General features: G+C 35.7%; 1 protein-coding gene across 9 annotated transcripts in view; it reads right to left on the reverse strand.

The window, feature by feature from the left end:
• Positions 1 to 3,780: 3,780 nt before the first annotated feature.
• Positions 3,781 to 23,808, reverse strand: part of NFAT5 (nuclear factor of activated T cells 5) — a 120,058-nt gene continuing 100,030 nt past the window's right edge. For 8 of the 9 annotated variants that reach the window (XM_020870198.2, XM_020870196.2, XM_070451080.1 and 5 more), the window contains 5 exons: positions 22,298 to 22,378; positions 16,636 to 16,784; positions 12,997 to 15,484; positions 12,091 to 12,334; positions 3,781 to 11,615 (listed from right to left, as the gene is read on the reverse strand). In XM_020870198.2, the coding sequence (XP_020725857.2) occupies positions 12,099 to 12,334; positions 12,997 to 15,484; positions 16,636 to 16,784; positions 22,298 to 22,378 (2,954 nt within the window). In that variant the 3' untranslated portion in view covers positions 3,781 to 11,615; positions 12,091 to 12,098. The remainder of the gene's footprint in view (positions 11,616 to 12,090; positions 12,335 to 12,996; positions 15,485 to 16,635; positions 16,785 to 22,297; positions 22,379 to 23,808) is intronic. The other variant, XM_020870197.2, reaches the window with a different exon arrangement.

Consider the following 23,808-nt stretch of genomic DNA (forward strand, 5'->3'; position numbering starts at 1 on the left):
CAAATGAAATAAAATCCATTTCTATAAAACAAACTCAAATTCACTGGTTTCAGGCAAAAGTGGAATCTACCGGGGAAGGGATCAGAGGATTCAGTGATAAACTGTGGCCAGAAGCCTAAACGGTCACCTGGCTTAAAAGCATGCCCAATAGGGCTGCTTCATTCTGAATGGTAATGGAACCAATTAAGATTCTCTCAGGGGATTTAAAGGACATTTAAGATCAAGGAAGTAGTGCTTAGTTGCTAAGTCATGTCTGACTCTTTGCAACCCCGTGGAATGTAGCTGGCCAGGCTCCTCCGTCAATGGGATTTCCCAGGGAAGAATACTGGAGTGGGTTACTATTTCCTTCTCTAGGAGTCTTCCCAACCCAGGGATCAGGAGAGTGGTATAGAAATCAAGAAAAACACAGAATGTAATAAATAAATGCCAAGGGGCAATATTTATTGTGACTTGCCTGAATTATCTTGATTAATCAATGGGGCAGGCATTCTTCTAGGCACTGGGAATACAGCAGACAAAATACCTATCCTCACAGAGGATTGCATTCCATGATAGAAGAACAAATGTCAGTCAGGTGATAAATGTTAGAAAGGAAGAGCAGGTGAGAAGGTTAGAGATGGGATCCGAGTTTTATACAGGGTGATCAAGAAAGATCTAATAAGGTTATATTTGAGTAAAGACTTTATAATGTTAAGAGACTGAGACATGTGGATCCCTGAAGGAAAGGCATACCGGGAGTGATGTGAGCACAAACCCATGACGTAGCAGCATGATCAGTCTGTTTTAGGGAGCGAAAGGAACTTAGTGTGATCAAAGCAGAGAAAGCAAGAGATGGATGGGTCAGACACACAGCCAGGACAGACCACAAAGGGCCTTACAAGCATTGTGAAATGTAGAAATAGGAAGTCAGTCACTGGATGGTTTTGAGCAAAGGTGTAACATGGGGCTTATGTTTAAATCTGGCTGGTGTGTGAAGACTCAAGTATGAGGAGCAAAGAGAGAAGTAGAATTGTTGGGAAACTGTTATGACAATCAAGGCAACAAATACTTTGGTTCAAAGTGACAGCAATTGCTGTATTGAGAAGTGGCTGGATTCTGGATATATTTCAAAGGTCAGAGTAACATGATGACAGATTGTTATCAAGGTCAAAAAATACAAACCCTCAGAGGTATTTTAGCTTAAATAACTGGAAGAATGGAGATTTCACTTTGCTTAGATGAGGAAGAATCTGGAAAGAGAACTGGGGGCAGAAGATGGGAATGGGAAGGGGAGGATCAAAATTTGACTTCAGACATGTTATGTCTGAGATACCTGTTGTGACTGTCAAGTAGACAGTTGGGTAATAGGAACTTGGAATAAAGTCAACATGTAGAAATATATAAAGCAATGTGACTGGATGGGATCAACTGGAAATTGAGTTACGATAGAGAAGAGATATAATGATTGACTTCTAGAGGTCTCCAACATTAGGTCAAGAAGATGAGAAGAGAAAAGGCCAATGAAGCAAGAGAGATGTGCGTGGTGTCCTGACAGCCGAGGGAAGAAAGTGTTTCAGATTGTCAAATACTGCTGATAAGCTGAGTGAAACAGGCATGGGAATTGACTTTTGAGAGGCCACTGGTGGTGCTGACAAGAGCTATTTCTGGAGAGTAGGGTGATAAACCCTGATTGGAATGGGTTTAAGAGGGAATGGAAGGAGAGGAAGTGGAAATTGTGAATATGTGGGATGTGTGGTCAAAGAAAATTGTTTTTTAAGAGATGAGGAACATTACGGAAAATTCATATTCTAGTGGGTATGAGAAAAGGTTTTGATGCTGGAGAAAGAGGGTAATTATATCTATAAAACTGAATCCCTTTGCTGTTTACCTGAAACTAACCCGACACTGTAAGTCAATTACAACAGAAAATAAAAATCAAAAATAAGAATTAAATTAAAATTTAAAATTAAATTACAAATAAAAAAAGAAAGAGGATAATTAAAGGACCATGTATTTGAAAAAGCAAAAGGATATGGATCCAGTTAACCAGAGGCAGAAGAACAAAGCAGTATCAGGACTAGTATGACTAATACAGGGTTAACACGAGGCACTTGGTTCATGTGTGCCAGGAACTAAGTAGTTTTATGCTGATTAACTTACATAATTTTTATAACAACCCTTAGGGGATCATTCTAGTTTTCTTTCCACTTTATAAAGAAACTGAGGAATGGAGAAGTTAAACATTTGGTATAGGAGCCAGAACTTCACCCAGGAAGCAAACTCAAGAGCCTATGCTTTTAAATGCTCCTGTGCCTCAGCACAGGCAGGGGCAATGACCACGAAACAGAGCGTAAGAGCGGTCATCAGCTGTCTTCCTGAAAGACCGTAAGTGCTGCTACTGAGAAACTATAGCTATTTTTTAATTGGAAGATAATTGTTTTACAATGTTGTGGTGGCTTCTGCCGTATAACATGAGTCAGCCATAAGAGAGTGTGTGTGTATGTGTGTGTGTCCCCTCTCTCTTGAGCCACCCTCTCCCTGTCCCCATGCCACCTAAGTTGTCACAGAGCACCAGGCCAGGCTCCTTGTGTTATATACAGCAGCTTCCCACTAGCCATCTAATTTACACATGGTAGTACGTATTTGTCAGTAGCTGCTTTTACACTTCTAAAGTCCCCCTGTGTCCCTAAGCAGGGATAAATGATGTTCAGTTCTCTGACAGGCCTAATTATATGGCTGCTGAGAACTGTTTGCTCCTTATGAGATGACAAAGCAGGACTCTTATCAGCTTGAAGTAGAGCAGGAAAACTGTCTCCCTTGTTCTGGACACTGTAACTTAGACTATGTAACCCAGGACCACATCAGCCTTTCTGGCAGCCATCTTCAGATTAAAAATACCCAAATATTTTTGATATTTATACTTACTAATTGCATTTGGTTATTACTCCTTTCCAATGCTGCTGAAGTCCATAAATGCTAAGAGACAACTTTTAAACATATTTAGAACAATGGCAGCAGTGCTATTACTTTAGACCCCTAAAGTGAAAACTCATTTAGATGGATTATATACATTTGGATGTTAAAAAATTCAGTCACTTTCACAGAATCAACAGATACCATCTATATGTGATAAGAAAGTATAAGAAATTGTTTAAAGCAGCACTACTGAAGCTTCAGTTATTTATACATCACATATACAATATTCATGTATCACCTTTATTAGTATTTATTTAGAATTTTGGCTTTGACTCACATTTCCCCATAGTCGAGTAAGGAGACACATTATATATTTTTCTAATGTACATCCAAACACACACACATATATGTTTAAAAATAATGTTTACCCATGTAAATCACCTAAAATCATTCTGAATGATTAACTTATAAAAAGAGACTTCCTCTGGATGTGGGACTGAGGGCTGGGGAGACTTTGTTTTCATCAAAAGCACCTCCATAATTCATAACTTGTCACCACATGTATGTATTATTTTACTAAACATGAAACACTTTAAGTAAAACAAATAAAAATTCTATCACACTAAGTCACTTTTGTACACTACCCGGTAAAACAGTAGGTACAATGTCACTATTAAAAATATTTCTGTATTTCATACCTTTTCCTAATGACTTTTTTTTAAGTTCAGTCACATACTCATGTTGTTCAAAATTGACATTCTTAGATATGACTTCATTTGCAAAGTCTGAGGAAAAAAGACAGTTAACCACTACAAAATGAAAACTTTCAATGTTTTATTTTTGACTGCAGCTGTTTACAGAAATATAGTTGCGAGTATACAAATGTTCCAATAGAAGCAAAATATCTTTTTAATATTTAACAAGTTATCACAGATAGCTAAAAACATAGATGCAAATTAAATTCCCCCAGAGAATAAACTGAAGTATCTGGTGTCAGTGCTCTGAAATACCAACTATGAAAGCCATATACACAAAAATGTAACCCTTATATCATTGCAGGACAATGGAAGAAGGCAGTTCAGTGGTTGATCAGTGTACTCAAGCAAATAAAATTAAATAAAAAACTTAAATGGCAGAATGGTAGCTAAACCACTTGAGAACAGGTTAATGAAATTACTGTAGTATACTGATTAAAAGACTAAGTAAAACAAATGAATGAACTCAGTAAAAAGTATCCCAAAAAAGTAATAAATACTTGGAGCTTATCAATTCAAAGTAAGGGAACAAGGTGAAGCAGATACATTCATCAGATCAAAAGAAATTAGCTTAATGTCACTGGAATCAGTTTATCACTGAAAGTCATAAACACTTCTGTGCAGGACAGTTCTTTAATCTGATTCCAAAGTCACTCTCAAACATCTGAGATGGCATGTGTGTGTGTGTGTGTGTGTGTGTGTGTGTGCGCGCGTGCGCATGCGCACGCGTGTACTGAGGCTCATTAGCTAAAATAATAATAGTTATACAAACTATCTCAAATTAGGCAAATTACTTCTGGGAAAAGAAAGCATGGTGATATGGTTAAACACAGAACTTTTAAAGAAAATATTACAAGTTGGAGTTGAATAATATTGTGGTATGGTAGAATGCCTTACATAATAAGAATATAATATGCCATAAGGTGGTAAAGATGGTAACAGGAACAAGAAAGCAGGAATGTAGCTAGAGCATCTCCCAACAGTTTGCCTATATATTTCCAGCACCAAAGTTTATAGAGTAAGCCACATACATTTCCACTGCTACTATTAAGCAAAGACAGCAGTGGTGATTTTTATTTTGAAATGTGCACTTTTCTTTCATGAATTTATTAACTGGTGATTTGTAAACACCAGCAATTATGGAGGTACTGAATTATAGAGGGAGATTAAAATGAATAAATAAAGCTATTTATCTTATGGTTAGTTGCAAATAATAGGAAAGGGAGAAATGCCTAAACTAAATAATACACTGTCTTGTTTAACATCTCATCTGAAGCATAAGTTCCAACCAAGGGTAGTTATATTTCCAGTGCATCAGTTTTCATATAAAGCAAGCTATTTTAAAAGAAGATTTATCTATTAAAAAAAACAAATCAAATAAGGTGCTTTGTTGACCTGGCTAGCCATGTTGTTTAACAGCTCAGATACAAATGTAAATATAAGGAATGACAAATAATTTTGTTCTGAGAGTTGGTCTAGCCAGGACAAAACTGTTGTCTGCTGGTAAGGTAGGAGGCAATGAAAATGAAGCTTGTATTATCACTGCCCACAATGTACCCATTTTATGGATAAACAGGAGACTTTAGCACCCGTCAATTATGTTAGCTACTTAAACGTCACCATAGTTAAAATAAAAATATAGACCATTGCACCTATATATTTAAATCAGTCATTTAATGTAAACTTTTTAGTATGTGGTAGGAATACACCAAACTAAGTTAACTGAATTATCGATAACTGGACTAATTGTGTATGTACATAAAATATATTTCTATAGGTAGTACTGAGAATAAATTATCATTACCAGTAAATGATTATGGATAACCAGGTTAAACTGATTTTACATTTAGAACAATGTATAACTGTCTGTGTGGGTGGGAAAAAAGCCCTTTCTATTAATACATTTTACTGTATACACTATAAACCAGTGGTTCTCAAACTTTGGCATGCATCAGAATCACCTTTAACAGAAGGCTTGCTAAAAACAGAGACTGCTGAGTCCCACTCCAGAGTTTCTGATTCACTGTGTCTGGAATAAGGCCCAAGATTTTGTATTTTTAACTAGTTTCCAGGTGATACAGACATTGGCTGGTGGGCTGAGGACCACATTTTGAGAACCACTGGTTTATACATATATGTAGAAAACTATATACTATGTTATTAATATGAAACAAAAAATATAGGAAGAAAGCTGGTTAATTAACTCTCAAACATAGAGATTAGCAAGCTGAACATTTTAATGTTTCTAAAATGATTTTCTGAAGTGTAATCATTTCCCCTTATAGTCAGTTATGTCTCAAAGCCTTAGTAAGTCCTACTATACAGTCATTTTAGAAAATATTCCCATAATATTCCAAGTTGGCTATCCAAAATAAAAAGGGACATAAATATTTGAAACAGTTAAAATGTATTCATCAAAAGGAATCATCACTATACAGCATTTTTTACTTCTTTGGAATGATTAAAGTGCATAATATCATTAGGGTATTGAGAATATTGCATAAAGATCTGCAGTCTTTAGAGTCACCAGCAGTCATGAAAATACTCACATAGGGAAAGCAGCTCTATCTCTAAGTCACTACTATCCTGACCTGTTTGCTGCTGATGGCCCTTTCTTTAGGCACCACCACTATGGTGAGGAGCTGGAACATAGGCAAAATTAACAACAACAACAAAAAAACCAGAGGGACACCCGATCCAACTGTATCTGGCTGCAAGGAATTATTTTAGTTCTGGAGGACTCAGATATAGCTTCATTTCTTTGGCAACTATTTTTCATGGGCAGATTACTAAGGTTCTGATGGGCAAGAGGCACAAAACAATGAACTATTTGACTCTCTATCCTACGAAAAATTGACATTACCAAGCTTTACCTAAACTATGTGTTATCGATTTTTCATCCATCTTATAATTAAGAGCAGAGCAGGTGCTTCAAACACTTCCTTTCTGAAAGTTAACCATACACATTTGAGCCATAGTCTCATATATACTAAAATTTTTGACAGCATTCAGATTAAGACTTACTATTGGTTGGTCAGGATGAAGACAAATTTAGCTAATTTATATAGAGTCTAAAAGAGGATCTTTCACTTATCCTCTTCCAAAGAAACGATCCTAGCTATATATCTTTTCTGTTCCTCTTCTGCCAATGGGTGTTAGGAAGGTTTGAAACTTTTCTATGGTGATCAAGAAATGGAGAAAAGAATTACTAAAAAGAAAAAATTAAAGCCGAGACTATTAAAGTCATTTGCCTATGTGTTTTTGGCAACAATGAAAAAAAAATTATAAGAAAGGGGCACTATCATGGTAAAAAGGCACTTTTCCATAAGCATTTAATCTAGATATAAAATATTAATTTAAAAAATTTCCTGAAAGTGGAGTAAAAATAGATTTATATTAATAAATGAGGCTAGAATGACACAAAAACAAAGGAGGATTAAAGAAGTAATTAGAATGCTGGGACAAGTCAAAAATGATATTCTAGGTATTATTCTGGTATTTACTACATTATGAACATCGTCTTCATTATTTAGCTCTAGTGACACAAATAAGCAGACAGGAAAACCTCTTTTTAATACATGTTATGAGATTATACTACCCCATTCACTGGGGTATACATATTCCAAGTCATTTTTCTAATAAAGCCACTGAACTATACACTCTCTCTTTTATTAAGTCCCTCCACAAAACAAAGGCATGCAGATATAATATAGCTGTCTTGCTAAGGGAAGAAGCCTGTGGTCATGAAACAGAATGGTCAGAAGCTAATAGGTTTAATATAATTTTCAATTAATTAGAAAATAATCAACTAGAAAACAAATACTAAAACAGAATTTCTCACCAGAAAGATGAAAAAATTCTCAAGTACTCCCAGTGAGTATTTATAAAACCATGTTGAGTTTTGAGGCTTTGATTAATTTTAATTTAAGCATTTAATTTCTGGTCTATAATTGCTGATACATCTAAAAAGGTTATACTTTTCCAAAATAAGCATCTATAATGGCTTATATGGTCAAAAGGAATTATTCTCTTAGATCTAAGGGGGACTTAGATATAGTCTCCTTCTCATTCCCTTTGACACAGTTTTTCCTAGGTGGATTAACTGAGGTTCTGATGGGCAAGAAATGCACTGTAATGAAATTCCCAACTACAGCATAAACAATATTACAAAAAAGAAAGGAAGGAAGGTCCCTCACTAATACTGCTTCTACGATAAACAAAGCCCTTTAAAAATCTGTTCTAGGGAGACTGGCGAAAACAGATTTGCATTGGTTAAATAACAACATGATACTCTAATTACAAAGGTAACAAGATAAAGCTAAGAATCAAAATACAACTTCTAATTGTTGTATATAACTTCTCCCATGTTGGTGTGGATATATAATGGAATGACAATAAGGAATAAAGGACAAACACACACATACACACACACACTCATGCAGACATACAGATAAGCTCCAAGCATTCATGTGAGTTCCTAAAGGCAAGAACAATTGAATGGAACAATATAAAGGAATAAAATGTGGTTTATAGTTCACTTAAATCCTTCTGCCATAAGTAAATTTAATAAATTGTTGTTTCCAAGAACTCTGCTGGCTCTTGGAATCTCTCCCATATATAGATGTAACTTGTAACAGTAATCTTGAATCTGTATTATGAGCACAAGTATCAACCACTGACTACTAAGCTTGCTCTTCAATTCGAAGACAAATACTTTTTGTAACCAAATAACGTTCTGAATGCTATACTTAACATTGACCTTTTAGCAGTAAGGAACATTTAACAATGTTAAAAAAAAAATCACTACTGAATTAAGAATATGGTATCTTAGCACAGCCCTTGTACAAATAACCACAAAATTTATGAAAATAAAAGTTGGGTTTTCTGCCTCCATCCAATCAAACCACTACAGTTCAGGTGTATGTTCTGTTCTAAACTGAGATATTACAAAACAGAAAATTGGTCCCTGGTGACTTGGCATTGGCAATCAGCATTTTACAATGATAAACTTCTTGCTAAATAACAGAAATCAGCACACAAGCCAGTCTTCTTGCCACCACTTCATCCATAGAGCAGTGTTAACAGTGGAACTTGATGAACAAATAGATTTTCCTGAGTCTCCTGTGTAATCTCTTGGGAAAAAAATTCAGAAAACTCAGAAATAAACTTACAGCATTTTATTTCTATTTATTTTTATACCACTGGATAAGCTTTCTAACATCAGTCAACCCTCTGTAACTAGTTATCCATTTTAAAACTGAAGCACTGGATTGTGTGGCTGGTCCTTCTCATAACCTGAACTATACTGGGTAATTTTTCCTGATGGGGTGGGGAGATATATATATATGTGTGTGTATATATATGTATATACACACACATACATATATATATATAGATAGGAAAATGCATTTGGTTTAGAGAATTTATAAAGTAGCTCTGGATATTACAAGATGGGGAAAATGTTATTAAAATTACAAACATTTTTTTAGTGTCTTTATAAATAAAAGGCATAGAATACAGAAAGCCAATTAATAATAACAATAACAACGATAATAAAATATTAAATATATAGTGAGCAAAGACTGGATGGCTCATTCTTGCGAAACACCATTTGACACAACTGCCTAGATGGGTTTCCTTACTTTAACATTTTGCTGAGTGTAAGATCCAGCAAACACACAGTAAGCTGACTTTAGCCCACTAATCACATCAAGGAACTGCCTGATGGAATGGCCACAGATGAACAGGTCATTTGTTTCAAAAGATACTTAAATACTCAACAAAGACATAACAAACCCCCCCCCCTCACTTTTATCAGACGCCACGTTGTGGTAGAACATCAGACAAACTCACAAATTTACCACAAAAATGTGTGGCAAAAAAAGAATAGTTTATATATATGTATATATATAAATTTCTATATTTATGCCAATGTACTCACTCAGTACAAATAGCAAAATAGTATACCATTTCCTAAATACAAAATATAGCTTTCCAAAAAAATGAAACACACATTAGATATAAACCATCCAAAACTTGAACGATTGAAAACTGTATTCAAAATTAAATGACCCAGAGTAGGTCTCTTTCTGAAAAGTTCCCTTCATATCGGCAAGAAGCCTGTACTACTGAAAACATAATTCAATGCCTCTCAATCAGAGAGAGAAAGAAAGAAAGGGTTGGGGGTGGAGGGAAGAGTAAATGAGACCAAAGAGAATAAAACAAATTAAAGAAGAGTACATTCAAAGAACCAAGGAAGACCATCACAAAAAGGGGGGAAATTCCGGCTGTATAAACAAAACCAACACCACAATTCCACAAAGTTCAACTAAGTGTATAGGATAGAAAAGACAAAAACAAAAACCAGAAATGTAGCCTTCTACAAACAATTAACAGGCTATTTTTTGTACATTTAAAAAAATAAATGAAACGGACAAGAATGCCAAAACATCTTATCTACATATAGAAGCCACACACAATTTGGCCTTAAACTGTATTAACAGCTTTCTACATGCCAAAAGGAGAATAAGACGTAAGCATATGTCCAGACAACAGGTTGTAGTGAGAAGCAGGCATCCCATGGGTGGTGAGAACACCCAAATCTGTATAACTAATACTACAACTGCAAGTTCTGGAGTGTGTTATTTTGCTCTCTATTGATGTAACACAAATGAATTCTTCACTTTAAGTCAATGATATGACCCTGTAAAGCCCAAGGCTTGTGGGAACCATCAGGTAAATGACCACTTCAAACTGTAAAGCACTGAGGTGACAAGTGAATTACACTCACTACAGCTCAGGGAGAAGTGATGTTTCAAGAAATTTTAGTTTGTCTCTCTGTGTTTAATTAACATTTACACTGCTTCCTGTAAGAGGGAAAAATTTGAAGACTTCAGAACAGCACCGTTCATGGGGGAAAATGCATTGTTTCTTATCTCTCAGGAGTCAGTTCCCCTCATTCCTGAAAGGGTAGCCCCCTGCCTGTGCTGCAGGAGTTGCTGGGTTACCCTAGATCAACATGGTCTTTTCATTTAAGTTACTGCAGGGTCACAAAGCTAGTAGCATATTACTAACTGTCTAAAATAAAGTGAAGAGGGGAAGAATAACATAGATGAACATAAAAAGGGAATACCAGTCCAAGACTGGGATAAGAAGAAAACAGACTCAAATTACTGTCAGCTTTAACTAATGTAGGAGACTATCAGAACATAATTTACCATACATCATCCTCTTCATTTTTTTAATAAAGCAAGATATTTCTTTTTCTATGCACAGTTATGGCTAAAACCCTTAACAGAAACAGAGAATTAATGACTCTCTGAAAAATAAAATCAATAGCATTCCAGCTGTTCCCTGGTTGTAAATGTGTTGTCTGTGATAAATAGAGGCCTCTTATCCATGCAGACCTCTTAATACAGCTTACTTGTCAGAATGTTATCCCTTTAGTTTCTCCATAAAAACTGAGAAAAGATTCCTTCACTATAGCCAATAGCTGTGCTTTTTATACTGAAAAATCACAGCCTTAGTTATTATTTGAACTCTTTTTCATAAGCCACTACTTGACTAAACAATGCAGAAAACACAAATGAACAAAAGTAAACATGAAACATGAATTATTTTCTAATAGCAATAATAACTGAGTGATCCAGCTTGTCAATTTAAACTGTACTTTTAAAGAAAGAGTGCCTACGAAAATAGTAATAATTAATTCTGTCAGCTGGAAACAAACAGATTCTCAGTCATCACTGTTATTAGGAACATAAAATATAAAGATGTTAACAAGGGTGGTTAATCACTGCAATAGGTAGCCAAGGTGTGCTCTTTTGCAGCCAGAGTAAAATCTATCCATTTGCTCAATCACAGTTTTTCATATTTTGTTTTCTTTTTAAAGTGACAGTTCAATAATCCTCATGGAATCACAAGATCTCAGGATATCTTGAAATCAGGATTTTCTTCATGGAATTTCTAAAAAAAGAAGACGTTTAACGTAACTCACTAGGGAGGAAAAGCATTTACAAAGTTCCTGTTGCCTGAATGATCCCAAAGCACATCACAGTACTATAAATGATGCTTGACCACACTTACACTGGCATACTTTTTCAGATTCAAGGTTTACTTAAGGAAGTGAAATATGAGATGTAATTATATCCAATATATAGTACATTCATCAGATGTTCTATCATTTCAAGGGCAAAGAAACTTAAGAACCAGAAGGAATGCCCAGTATTAACAATATGACTATAAGTTATCATTCAGAGCAATCAATTCAGGGTAAAAAAGGTACCATTTTGTGAGAAAGCCATATTTTTCTTTTTTTTGAGAAAGCCATATTTTAAAAGATCAGAGTCTAAACAGTGTTATTACTTAACCCAAATATGCTAAGAATAATAAAATTTATTGATGCTTTTCAATAAGAAAGAAGCCAAAATGCATTACTTACATATCCAGTTAAAAGGAGCCAGTTAAGTTGTTCCCTTGGTTTTGCAATGAAACAAGCAAATCAATCTTTTCAATGTTCTGGTTGGTGTTTATAGAGGATGCCATTGGAGAATTCTCTGGCATTTGCTGAGAAAGAAGTGTTGTCACAGGTGGTTGGCCCTCGTTTTGTGGCTGGCCTGGTGGACTTATGGCCATCAACTGATCTGGCAATGTACCTGGTCCAGAAGTTAAAAGCTGACTACAGTCTGCAGAGACATTGAAAACAGAGAAGCTACCTGATTAGTTATTTTCTGTTAAGATTCATAAGAAGGTATTTACTAGTGGCTGAGGTATATAAATGCATTATTTTGTTCACTCAATAGAGACTTAAAAGCGAGGAACCTGACAGCCTCCAAAAACGTTTTCATCAAACAGTGGTAGAATTCATCCTTGGTTTTCTCTAAGCAGTATAAAAATACAACATTGTTTAGTTATCAACGTAAGTCCTATATAATTTCCTTGGTACATAAACATTAAAGAAACATGGGTTTCTACCTCCTTGGAAACTACTTGCTTTAACTGGCTGAAAAATTTTCTGTCATTTGTACTTCATCTTCCTTTCTAGGTCATATCTCAAAATGGCAGACACATAACGTTTATATATATCACCACCTTTAATCCTCTCAATATCCTTGTCAAGTATGTAGTATTACCACCATTTTAGATGTGGAAATTGAGGCTCATGCATGTTAAATAACCTGTCCAAGGTCTCAGTCTATAAGTGGTACAGCTGGGACTTGAACTCAATTCTGTCCAACTACAATCTATGCTCTTAAAACCACTATGTTGTGCTTCCTTCTGGTAACAATAATGTTACCATTTCAACCAATAACATTTAAGAAATGGGAAATTAGAAAGAGTTTCTTACTATTTTGAATGCCAAATAAGAACATTCCAGATGTCTGTTGAGAAGATCCAGGAGAATTCTGTAGCTGGTTCATTGTACCTCCTGTAGTGTTGTGAAATAAAGTAGCCTGTGGTTGAGGTGAAGATGTGGCTCCCTGGATTCCAGGCATGTTGTTCTGAGGGGAATAAAGGGGAGACTGTTGCATGTCTTGTTGGTTTATACCGGTCTGCAATGCAGACATGGATGCTGGAGAGAGGAAGAGTGTTACTTGCTGCTCTTGAGAACTGGGTGATCCTTGGACCAACTGAATCTGAGGTGAGCTATGGAACAAGGAGGTCTGTGATGATTCGGACTGGGCAGGGCCTGGGTTCTGAAGTGAGGAAACTGTGGTCTGGTTCTGAAACTGCATGGGCTGTTGCTCTTGATTCATTGGTGCCATATTATTTTGTTGATGGAAAATTGATTGGTTCTGTTGCTCCTGATTAGCCACTGGATTTTGACTTGGATTGAATATCATGTTTGGTGGTGGCTGCTTTTGAGACGCCATCGGTGCCATGGCATTCTGGTTGCTGAATAAAATGCTCTGCTGCTGCTGCTGCTGCTGCTGCTGCTGCTGCTGCTGCTGCTCCTGGGATGGAGAGTTACTCTGGATGGCAACCATTGAGTGCTGTGACTGAAAGATTGTTCCTTGTTGGTTTTGAGGCATTGGGTTAGGAGGAAGGGAGCCCAGGGAAACCTGAGGCTGAAACAGACCTTGCTGGGAGGGTTGTGCCTGTTCCTGGGAAAGCATAGGGGTCTGAATGTGTGATATTGGAGCCTGCTGCTGGAAAGCAGCTTGCTGCTCAGTGTTTGATGTTGACTGAAGCGGAGAAATTGAATTCTGAGCTGCAAAAAATGAAATCTGTTCTTCTTGGGCCACTGTGTTGGTTTGAAGATTATTCATTGGACTTTGGGAAAGAAATATATTGGCTGACTGTTGGTCTTGAGGAACAGAAGAGCCCTGCAGCACAGCCATGGTATTCTGAGAGTGAAACATTGGAGGCTGCATTTGTTCAGAGGAGGCTGTAGAAGTCTGACTGTGGACAATAGGACTTGGACTGTGAAAAATAGAACCTTGAGTTTCCTGGGAAATGTTCTGGGCATCAGCAATAGGATTCTGAGGATGAAAAAGCTGAGCCTGTGAATGAGAAGACTGCTGCAAAAAATTCCCTGATTGAAGTGACATCATCTCATTACCTTGCTGGAATAAACCATTGCCTTGCTGCTGGGTACCACTATTTTGAACACTTATCATACTTTTTGTAGATGAAAAAAGGCCAACTTGAGGCTGAGTGTCCCCACTATGTTGCATTTGGACCATGGTCTGAAAGACACTGTTCTGAATCTGTTTTGCTTGTGCTCCAGTCTCTTCTCCATCTCCTGAATTTGATGTCTGAAACAGGGTAGTGCCAGAAGTTGCAACCTGCTGTGTGGTAGTTGTAGCAGTTTCATTTCCAGAAACTGCCGGAGGAGAAGAAAACAATTCACATTGCATTTGCATGTCCTCATTGGCTGATAATGCGCTCATCATATGAGAAGTCTGCTGGTAAACCGGAGACTGCTGAAGGTTTCCATTTGCTGAAGCAGATGAAGGAAACAGCTCTGACTGAATCTGGGCAGCTGCCTGGCAGATACTCTGTTGCATCTCTATCACCATTGCAGCTGAGGATTCCATCACTTGCTGTTGCTGCTGCTGCTGTTGCTGATTAGACAATGTGTTTTCATTCTGTGGGTGAACACTTTCAGCTCTTCCAGCTATTAAATTATCTGGTCTGGTATGGACTGCTGGTTCTGTTGAGGAAAACATTCCAGGGCTTACGCTATTTTGAATTTGACTGACTTGTTGAAAAATGTCTGCACTAAGCTGTTCTTGAACATTCTCATTACCATCTGGAGCAGAAAATAAAACTGAAGATAACTGTTGTTGTGCCTCTAAAACTTGTTGGACCAAGTCAACATTTCCATTGCTGCCGCTGGCAGTACTGCCTGTAAAACTCCCTGCCTGCAAGTGTTGTATTGTATTTTGTAGTTGCTGACTCACACTATTTGGTGATGGGAAAATATTCGATGAAATCTGCTGCTGTAAAGTCTGTGCTTGTTCTTGCAGTGGAGACTGCTGCTGTTGCTGTGATGTCTCAGTCAGGTGTGACAAGTTAACCACCGTACCATCTGACTGTAACACCTCTCTCGACTGAGTTTCTCTTGTTTGAAACTGTGTAGCCTGCTGTAGTAGTGCGTCGCTGCTGGGCAGCTGACTAGACACAGAAACCGCTGGAAAAGTACCAGGCTGTGAAATGTCCTGTGTTTGGATAGTTGTCAGGGTCTCTGGGTTGTATGCCTTGGGCTGAATCTGTTGTTGCTTTTCATTTTCAGAAGTTAAGTGGGAAGATGATGATGAAAAAGACCCATTTCCTGCTATGTGAGATATATTCTCTAATGTTTGTTGAGTTGATCCAACTGTCTTCGTAGTCTAAAAAATAAAAGCCAAATAATATGTATATGTATAAATGAGCTCATATGATTCTTCAAAAATTATTATTATAAAAACATATGCAGGACCAATTTCCCAGTCTATATTATTATTTGGAAAGCAAGTGTAAGACTATGATTACCAGTGATAACATTATGTCTTACTGTCATCAGGATTTTTAAAGAAGCATGTAAGCAAAGACAGTCAAACAATAGAAGTAGACATAGAAGAATAATCAGCTATGATATGCTTAGGACAGTAAGTACACATTAATTCTATGGTTCATGAATTACTAGCAAATTTTAAAATATCTTTTTTTTAAAGCTGTTTCCACAAACTTATACTACTTTTTAAATTTCATTAGTTCTTAATTTTGCAATCCAATCAGTATTCCATCTGATAATAGTACATTTTTAACTCAGTGTAAGTCATTCACATTTTAAAAATTCATCTCACAATTCCAGAATTTTTATGACCCATAATATATAAATTCTAAAAATTACATATGGAACATTACACTATAACATTACACTATAATTTTTGCCTTTTCTGAAAGTAAGATTAATAATTTGAGTTCTTTTCTACTTTATTTTATTTTTTTCCCCCCAATTATTTTTATTAGTTGGAGGCTAATTACTTTACAATATTGTAGTGGTTTTTGCCATATATTGACATGAATGAGCCATGGATTTACATGTGAAATATCTCCATTTGTGCATCACTTATAACATTATTGGGAGGGGGAAATAAGAGAAAAATGGAAAAGGAAAGAGAATCTTTCTTGGAAAAAGGAAAAAAGAAATAAGAGAAAAAGGAAAAAAGGAAAGAAGAAAAAGGAAATAAAATGTCTCTAGTTTTGAAAATGTTAAGCTTGTACTTTCATTATACCAAACATCACAAAGGTCCAGCTAATGCATTAATTCCTCTCTTGCCAAAAATGTATATTGGAAGTTCGCTGTAGGCTATTTTATTTGAGTATAACATCATTTATTCTACAGAGCAAAATTCATAAGTGCATCCAAAGAGAAACAGCTATAAAAGAAATAGAAAAAGTAAAAAGCATTATCAGGGAAAAGAAATCAAACTACTCAAAATATAACTATTTTTATATTTGAGGTTAACGTGACAGGGCACTAGTCAATGTAGCTCACCTTAAAAATAGAAGGCGATCTTTTCTCTGCTGTTACTTCCATTGGAGTAATGTCTTCACTTTTAATCATAGTGCTTGATATGAGCGGAGTGATCAGAGCATTAGGAAGCATATTTACCTTATCTAAGTTACATCCAGTAGTTTTCATTGCTGCACACACACCAAAAAAAAAAAAAGTTGAAAATCACTGAAATCAACTATTATCATTCTACTGTGAAATATCTTAGTCATGAATCAAAACATTAATTTTTTGATGCTCTGATAGTAGCATGAGATACAAAATGTGCCCAAAGTGTGTCCTCCCTCTTTTTAAGTAGTAGAACCTTGAGGACTCCTGGTAGTAGCCTGAGACTACGAGTTAAATATCAATAAGCTTGAGCACTCAGTTATCAAGTTATACCCCCCAGCACTCTTAAAAGGCCCTGAATTACAATGCTTAACATGACCATGCAGCTGGAAATCTCCAGGGGGCTAAAGCTACTCAGTTACAACTGTTACATTCTCCTTTTAGTATCTGACTGCCGGGAAATTACAAAGTCAAACTTTGGGGGGTTACAGGATTGCTTGAACATTTCTCTCCTCAACAAAACTCAAGCTTCTCATTAGAAGATGCCATCAACTGATCAAACAGATTCACTCTTCTAAATTAATGTCTTAGAAAACTTGAATTTACCAAGTTAACATATAAACACATTTCTCAAGACAGGACTTAATTTTTTTCTTTTCAGAAATTTAAGTACAACTGATATTTTAGGTTTACCAATTAAATTTCCAAAGCAAAACCAGCAAGTATTTTTCTACTTCCATCTACTTCCATTTTCAGAAGTAGTTACAGACTAGAAACCAAGGAGAGGCAATATGTAGCACATAGGTTAGGTTCTAGCACTTCATTCTATCTACTTTTCCCCCTTGACTCTCTTTCTTCTTTTTTGTCTATTTAAGCCTGCCACTGGCACTTAGTGGAGCATACTGATGAAGCATCACTGATGGCAGGCTTCTGAATTGAACACATAGCCAAATTCTGAGCTAAGGTTTACCACTACTTTGAGACCCTATGTAAAGAAATACAGATTCCTTAGAAAGCTTAGCTGTTAAACTTTTTTTTTAGTTGAAAAACTAACATAATATTATATTAGCTTCAGGTGTACAACAAGGTGATTCAATATTTGAATACATAGATTTCTTAATTTGATACTGGAAAAGAAATCCTGGCTACAAAGAGGGTTTTTAAATGGAATATGGTATATAAGCAGGATAGTTATTTTTCTAAATATTTTGACTTAAATCTTCTGGTCTTTATTCAGTCTTTCTCACAGCCAATTGACCAGAAACAATCACTATGGAAACTGATTATACTAGGGGAGGAAAAAGTGCCCACTTTTGATATTCTGCTTTCATTACTCTAAGAAATCAATCATTTACGCATGAGTTCTCTGGATCTATTTTCACCTAGATCCTATCAATACCAACACAATTCAACTTACAACTCAATTTTCTCTGAGTCAAAGCTTCAGATATAGGCAGGCATTTAAAGGTATTACAGGCCCACCTCACAGGATCATTTGAAAGACAATTAGTATTGTCTTATGTTGATCCTGTAACATCAGCTGCTATTCTTGCTTTTGGATTCTATTAGAATGTAAGTTTCATGAAGATAAGAGATCTTGTTTTGTTGTTTCTGGTGCATACTAGGGAATAAATAAATATCTGCTGAATGAATGAAGAAACGAATGCTTTCCATGTCTTGACATAATGTCACATGTGTGTATCAAGTTCTAAATCTTATTGTAATTGATGGCTATTTTAAAGGATGTTATATGGAGGATTATGCCACAACACAAATTTAAGTCATTTATGTTGCTAAGACTTCATCATTAAAGCATAACTAATTAAATCTCTCAGAAGGACACCTGGGTGTTATACTAAAGCTCTGATTTCAAGGAACCACAAAAATAAGCCATTGTCAAGGGAAATTCCTACTTGAAAGTGACTATCTTTTTTAAACTTATCAGGAATCTCCAATTAATGATGTTGTATTTAAAAATGACAAATGAAAAATTTAAACTGATAAAATAGTTTGAAAGTGAAAGTTGCTCAGTTGTGTCTGACTCTTTGTGACCCCATGGACTATACAGTCCATGGAATTCTCCAGGCCAGAATACTGGAGTGGGTAGCCTTTCCCTTCTCCAGGGAATGTTCCCAATCCAGGGATCGAACCCAGGTCTCCCACATTGCAGGTGGATTCTTTACCAACTGAGCTACCAGGGAAGCCTGATAACACAGTTTAATATTCAATTTAATTTTATATCTCCATAAAATTATTTTACATGATTTCAGCTGATAAAATTATCAAAATAAGATCTGAATTGTGAAAAAGAATAATATGTGTGTGTCTGTTTCTTATTCATTTTTTAATCTTGTAAGATTTTGATTAAATGACTATATCATTTTATTACCAAAAATTAAACATAGTGTTTAACACCTTTTAACCTTCAATCTGTAATCTTGTATGAGAAATTTCACACTGGATGAGGTTAGCGTCCCTGATACTCTAGAAAAAAAGCATTTAGGAGTTTTTGGAGAAAAGCATGAACCCATCAAAGTTGGCAAAGGAAAGACCAAACACTGTCCCTAACTTTAATGATTGATTAATTATGCTATTATTAACCTAATGAACATGGTTTGAATTATTATTGCTTAGATGTTACCTTACACACTACAACTTGATCTATCTTTTTAAATCCTAGCTAAATGACCTTCAGCAAATTATAGAACCTCTCTGCAATCTTGATTTCCTCATCTGTGAAATGAGAATCATAAACTACCTACCTCAGAGTTTGGCTAAATGAGATAATGCTGGTAAAGAGTGTGGCATGCTGACTAGCACTTAATATATGTTCAAGAAACATTAGCCATGGTTATCCATAGCAGAGACTTGTAAATTGTCCTGTAGTTAAATCAGATAATTATGCACTTAAGTTCAGTCGCTGAGTTGTGTCAGACTCTTTGCAACCCCATGAACAGCAGCATGCCAGGCCTCCCTGTCCATCACCAACTCCCAGAGTTTACCCAAACTCCTGCTCATTGAGTCGGTGATGCCATCCAACCATCTCATCCTCTGTCATCCCCTTCTCCTCCTGCATTCAATCTTTCCCAGCATCAGGGTCTTTTCAAATGAGTCAGTTCTTTGCATCAAGTGGCCAAAGTATTGGAGTTTCAGCTTCAACATCAGTCCTTCCAATGAACACCCAGGACTGATCTCCTTTAGGATGGACTGGTTGAATCTCCTTGCAGTCCAAGGGACTCTCAAGAGTCTTCTCCAACACCACAGTTCAAAAGCATCAATTCTTCAGCACTCAGCTTTCTTTATAGTCCAACTCTCATATCCATACATGACTACTGGAAAAACCATAGCTTTGACTAGACGGACCTTTGTTGACAAAGTAATGTCTCTGCTTCATAATATGCCATCTAGGTTGGTCATAACTTTCCTTCCAAGGAGTAAGCGTCTTTTAATTTCATGGCTGCAGTCACCATCTGCAGTGATTTTGGAGCCCCAAAATAAAGTCTCTCACTGTTTCCATTGCTTCCCCATCTATTTGCCATGAAGTGATGGGATCAGATGCCATGATCTTAGTTTTCTGAATGTTGAGCTTTAAACCAACTTTTTCACTCTCCTCTTTCACTTTCATCAAGAGGCTGCTTAGTTCCTCTTCACTTTCTGCCATAAGGGTGGTGTCATCTGCGTATCTGAGGTTATTGATATTTCTCCCAGCAATCTTGATTCCAGCTTGTGCTTCATCCAGCCCAGCGTTTCTCATGATGTACTCTGCATATAAGTTAAATAAGCAGGGTGACAATATAAAGCCTTGACACACTCCTTTTCCTATTTGGAACCAGTCTGTCGTTCCATGTCCCAGTTCTAACTGTTGCTTCCTGACCTGCATACAGATTTCTCAAGAGACAAGTCAAATGGTCTGGTATTCCCATCTCTTTCAGAATTTTCCACAGTTTGTTGTGATCCACACAGTCAGAGACATTGGCACAGTCAGTAAAACAGAAGTACATGTTTTTCTGGAAATCTGTCCCCTTTTCGATGATCCAGTAGATGTTGGGAATTGGATCTCTGGTTCCTCTCCCTTTTCTAAAACCAGCTTGAACATCTAGAAGTTCATGGTTCACGTATTGCTGAAGCCCAGCTTGGAGAATTTTGCGTATTACTTTGCTAGTGTGTGAGATGAGTGCAACTGTGCAGTAGTTTGAGCATTCTTTGGCTTTGCCTTTCTCTGGGATTGGAATGAAAACTGACCTTTTCCAGTCCTGTGGCCACTACTGAGTTTTCCTAATTTGCTGGCATATTGAATGCAGCACTTTCACAGAATCATCTTTTAGGATGTGAAATATCTCAACTTGAATTCTATCACCTCCACTAGCTTTGTTTGTAGTGATGCTTCCTAAGACCCACTTGACTTCACATTCCAGGATGTCTGGCTTTAGGTGAATGATCACACCATCGTGATTATCTTGGTCGTGAAGATCTTTTTTGTAGAGCTCTTCTGTGTATACTTGCCACCTCTTCTTAATATCTTTTGCTTCTGTTAGGTCCATACCATTTCTGTCCTTTATTGAGCCCATCTTTGCATGAAATGTTCCCTTGGTATTTCTAATTTTCTTGAAGAGATCTCTAGTCTTTCCCATTCTATTGTTTTCCTCTATTTCTTTGCACTGATCACTGAGGAAAGCTTTCTTATCTCTCCTTGCTATTCTTTGGAATTCTGCATTTAAATGGGTATATCTTTCCTTTTCTCCTTTGCTTTTCACTTCTCTGCTTTTCACACTAGTGCATAATTCCTAATTAATCTATTTCGGAAGTGTTGATGGTCAGAAATTATAATGGCAAGCCATACTGAACTGTATATGTGAATGCTGAATTTTACTATGACACAGGGGGAAATTCCATGGTATTTGATAAAATGTATTAAGGATATTATGCCCCTTAAAAATGTAAGTATATAAAATTTTAAAATTTGACTCATGAATTTAATGGCAAAAGTGTAAGAAAAAGATAGAATTATGGAATAAATCAATGACCATTATGTAATTGACATCTTAACATATAATGGCACAAAAGCATCACAATTGAGCAGCACAGATGTATTAGAAATCTGCTAAGAAAACCGTCTATTCTAACACATTATAACATCCTGAAGATATCGTCATTGTCTGCTTAGAAATAATGATATCAAAAGAAAGAATGGTACCTAAAGCAACTTTTTCAAATGCCAATAGTTCTTATTTTGGTGCTTCAGCCTCAATGTCAAGTCCTACTTACTGGCAGCAAGAAGCTTTATATAGCTATTTTGCATACCTTATCGTACTTTATACTTTTAAGATTTTTAGTATTAGGGAATAAAAAACAAAACAAAAACTCCTTAACTGTAACATGTTTTTTAAAAAGTTATTTATATGGCAAATGAAGGGAAATATCAAGTTAGGAAGCAAGTCTCTGCATTCAGTAAAGTTAAACAAGTATTTATTTTACAATATCAAAGATAATCTGCTAACTGTTTCAAGTATACAACAGTAAATAAAATAGTAAGGTTTGCTAGAGAAAATATATAGCATCACTGATTTACAATTTTTGAGCAGAATTAACTTGGTACCTTTCATGGCTTCTTCGAAAGAGCAAGGTCTTGCTGGACTAGATATTTCCTTCTTTACATTCACATTCAAAGCAACAGCTGCTGTTATTAAACAAAAAAGATTAATGTATTTATTTAGACTTATCCTGAAAAATGTATATCTTAAAATTCTTTAACAGGAGTATTTTCTCATAAAGCATTATTAAATTATTTGTTCAGCAGAAATTCTAGATTCGGATGAGTTTTTATAATCTATACTCACCAGTTTACCCTCTAAAATGCACCAGTCTCCAAGTGGGCAGAAGCATATGCTTATTATTAAAACAAAATAAAAATAACAGCAACTTTAAAAAATCTTTCTTGTAACAGTACAAATGAATAGAAGATTGACATGAGATCGTTAAAAACGTATCAATACCAAATATACTGTAACACTAGCATGAAAAAAATTCACCATTCACCTACGTAAATTATTTTAAAAAATGCTGATTCAGAAACATAATTGAGATAATTTTTTAAAAAAACTGCTGAATATACAAAATATATAGTATCATTACTTTTTAATAAAGCCTTAGAAATAATAATCTTTCCTATTATTAATGAAGAATTGCTACATTATTATATCTACACATATCAAGTACACCTACTATGAAAATTTTAAATTTAATGAGCATAAGAGTAGAGATCAGTTCTGAATGGTAAAGTTAAATTCCAAATAAAAAGGTTTTCTTAAAATGACTGTATAATAATATTTAAATAGATGCTAATTTTTATTTTTCAATGTATTTATATTCCCTAACTTATTCCAAATAAGATCTGAGTCAATTTATTATCAACTTATTCTTGACATCATAATGCAAAATGATGGTTACAGAGAATATAAAGATAATTAACTGTGAATAAAGAGACAAAATGTACATGTCTCCTAAGAATGAGGTTAAAAAATTTATCTAAGCATGCTGTATGTAAGGGCCAACAAATGATAATCTGAACGAACTGTTAATTGAATGAAATTATCAAACTGAATAGAATTGACTGGAAAATAAATTCTTAGGCAATTTTAAAGCATAACATTTATTCTAACAATTACAGAATGGAAACTAATCTTCGAAAAAATTTTAAATTTCTACTTTTAACACAAGTTTTAGTCATTTGTTTTTAAAGCAACAAAAAAATATGAATAAGTATTTTATCCTCCATTTCTTATAGCAATTACCACTGCAGAGTCACTGCAAAAAACAACTAATATGATTTCTGTGTCTTAAAAGAGGGAAGTAAAACAAGTCAATGGTCAAGCATGGTTCAGTGACTAGCAATGAAACAAAGGTTTTTTAAGTCTTCAAAGTAACAATCTAAAAGAATATACATGTGATGTGTTTTTGGCAGTACAGGCTCAGAAGGCTTTAGAGGGGCTTGTGTCTGGCAAAGCATGCAGAGCCAGTTTATGTTCACTTGAGCCCCTGTTCCAATCCTACTTTTAGACTATGTACCAAGTATATAAGATACCAAAATTTTCTGCACAACTACTCTAT

The sequence above is a fragment of the Odocoileus virginianus genome, chromosome 20 (assembly GCF_023699985.2).
Source record: "Odocoileus virginianus isolate 20LAN1187 ecotype Illinois chromosome 20, Ovbor_1.2, whole genome shotgun sequence".
NCBI lineage: Eukaryota > Metazoa > Chordata > Mammalia > Artiodactyla > Cervidae > Odocoileus > Odocoileus virginianus.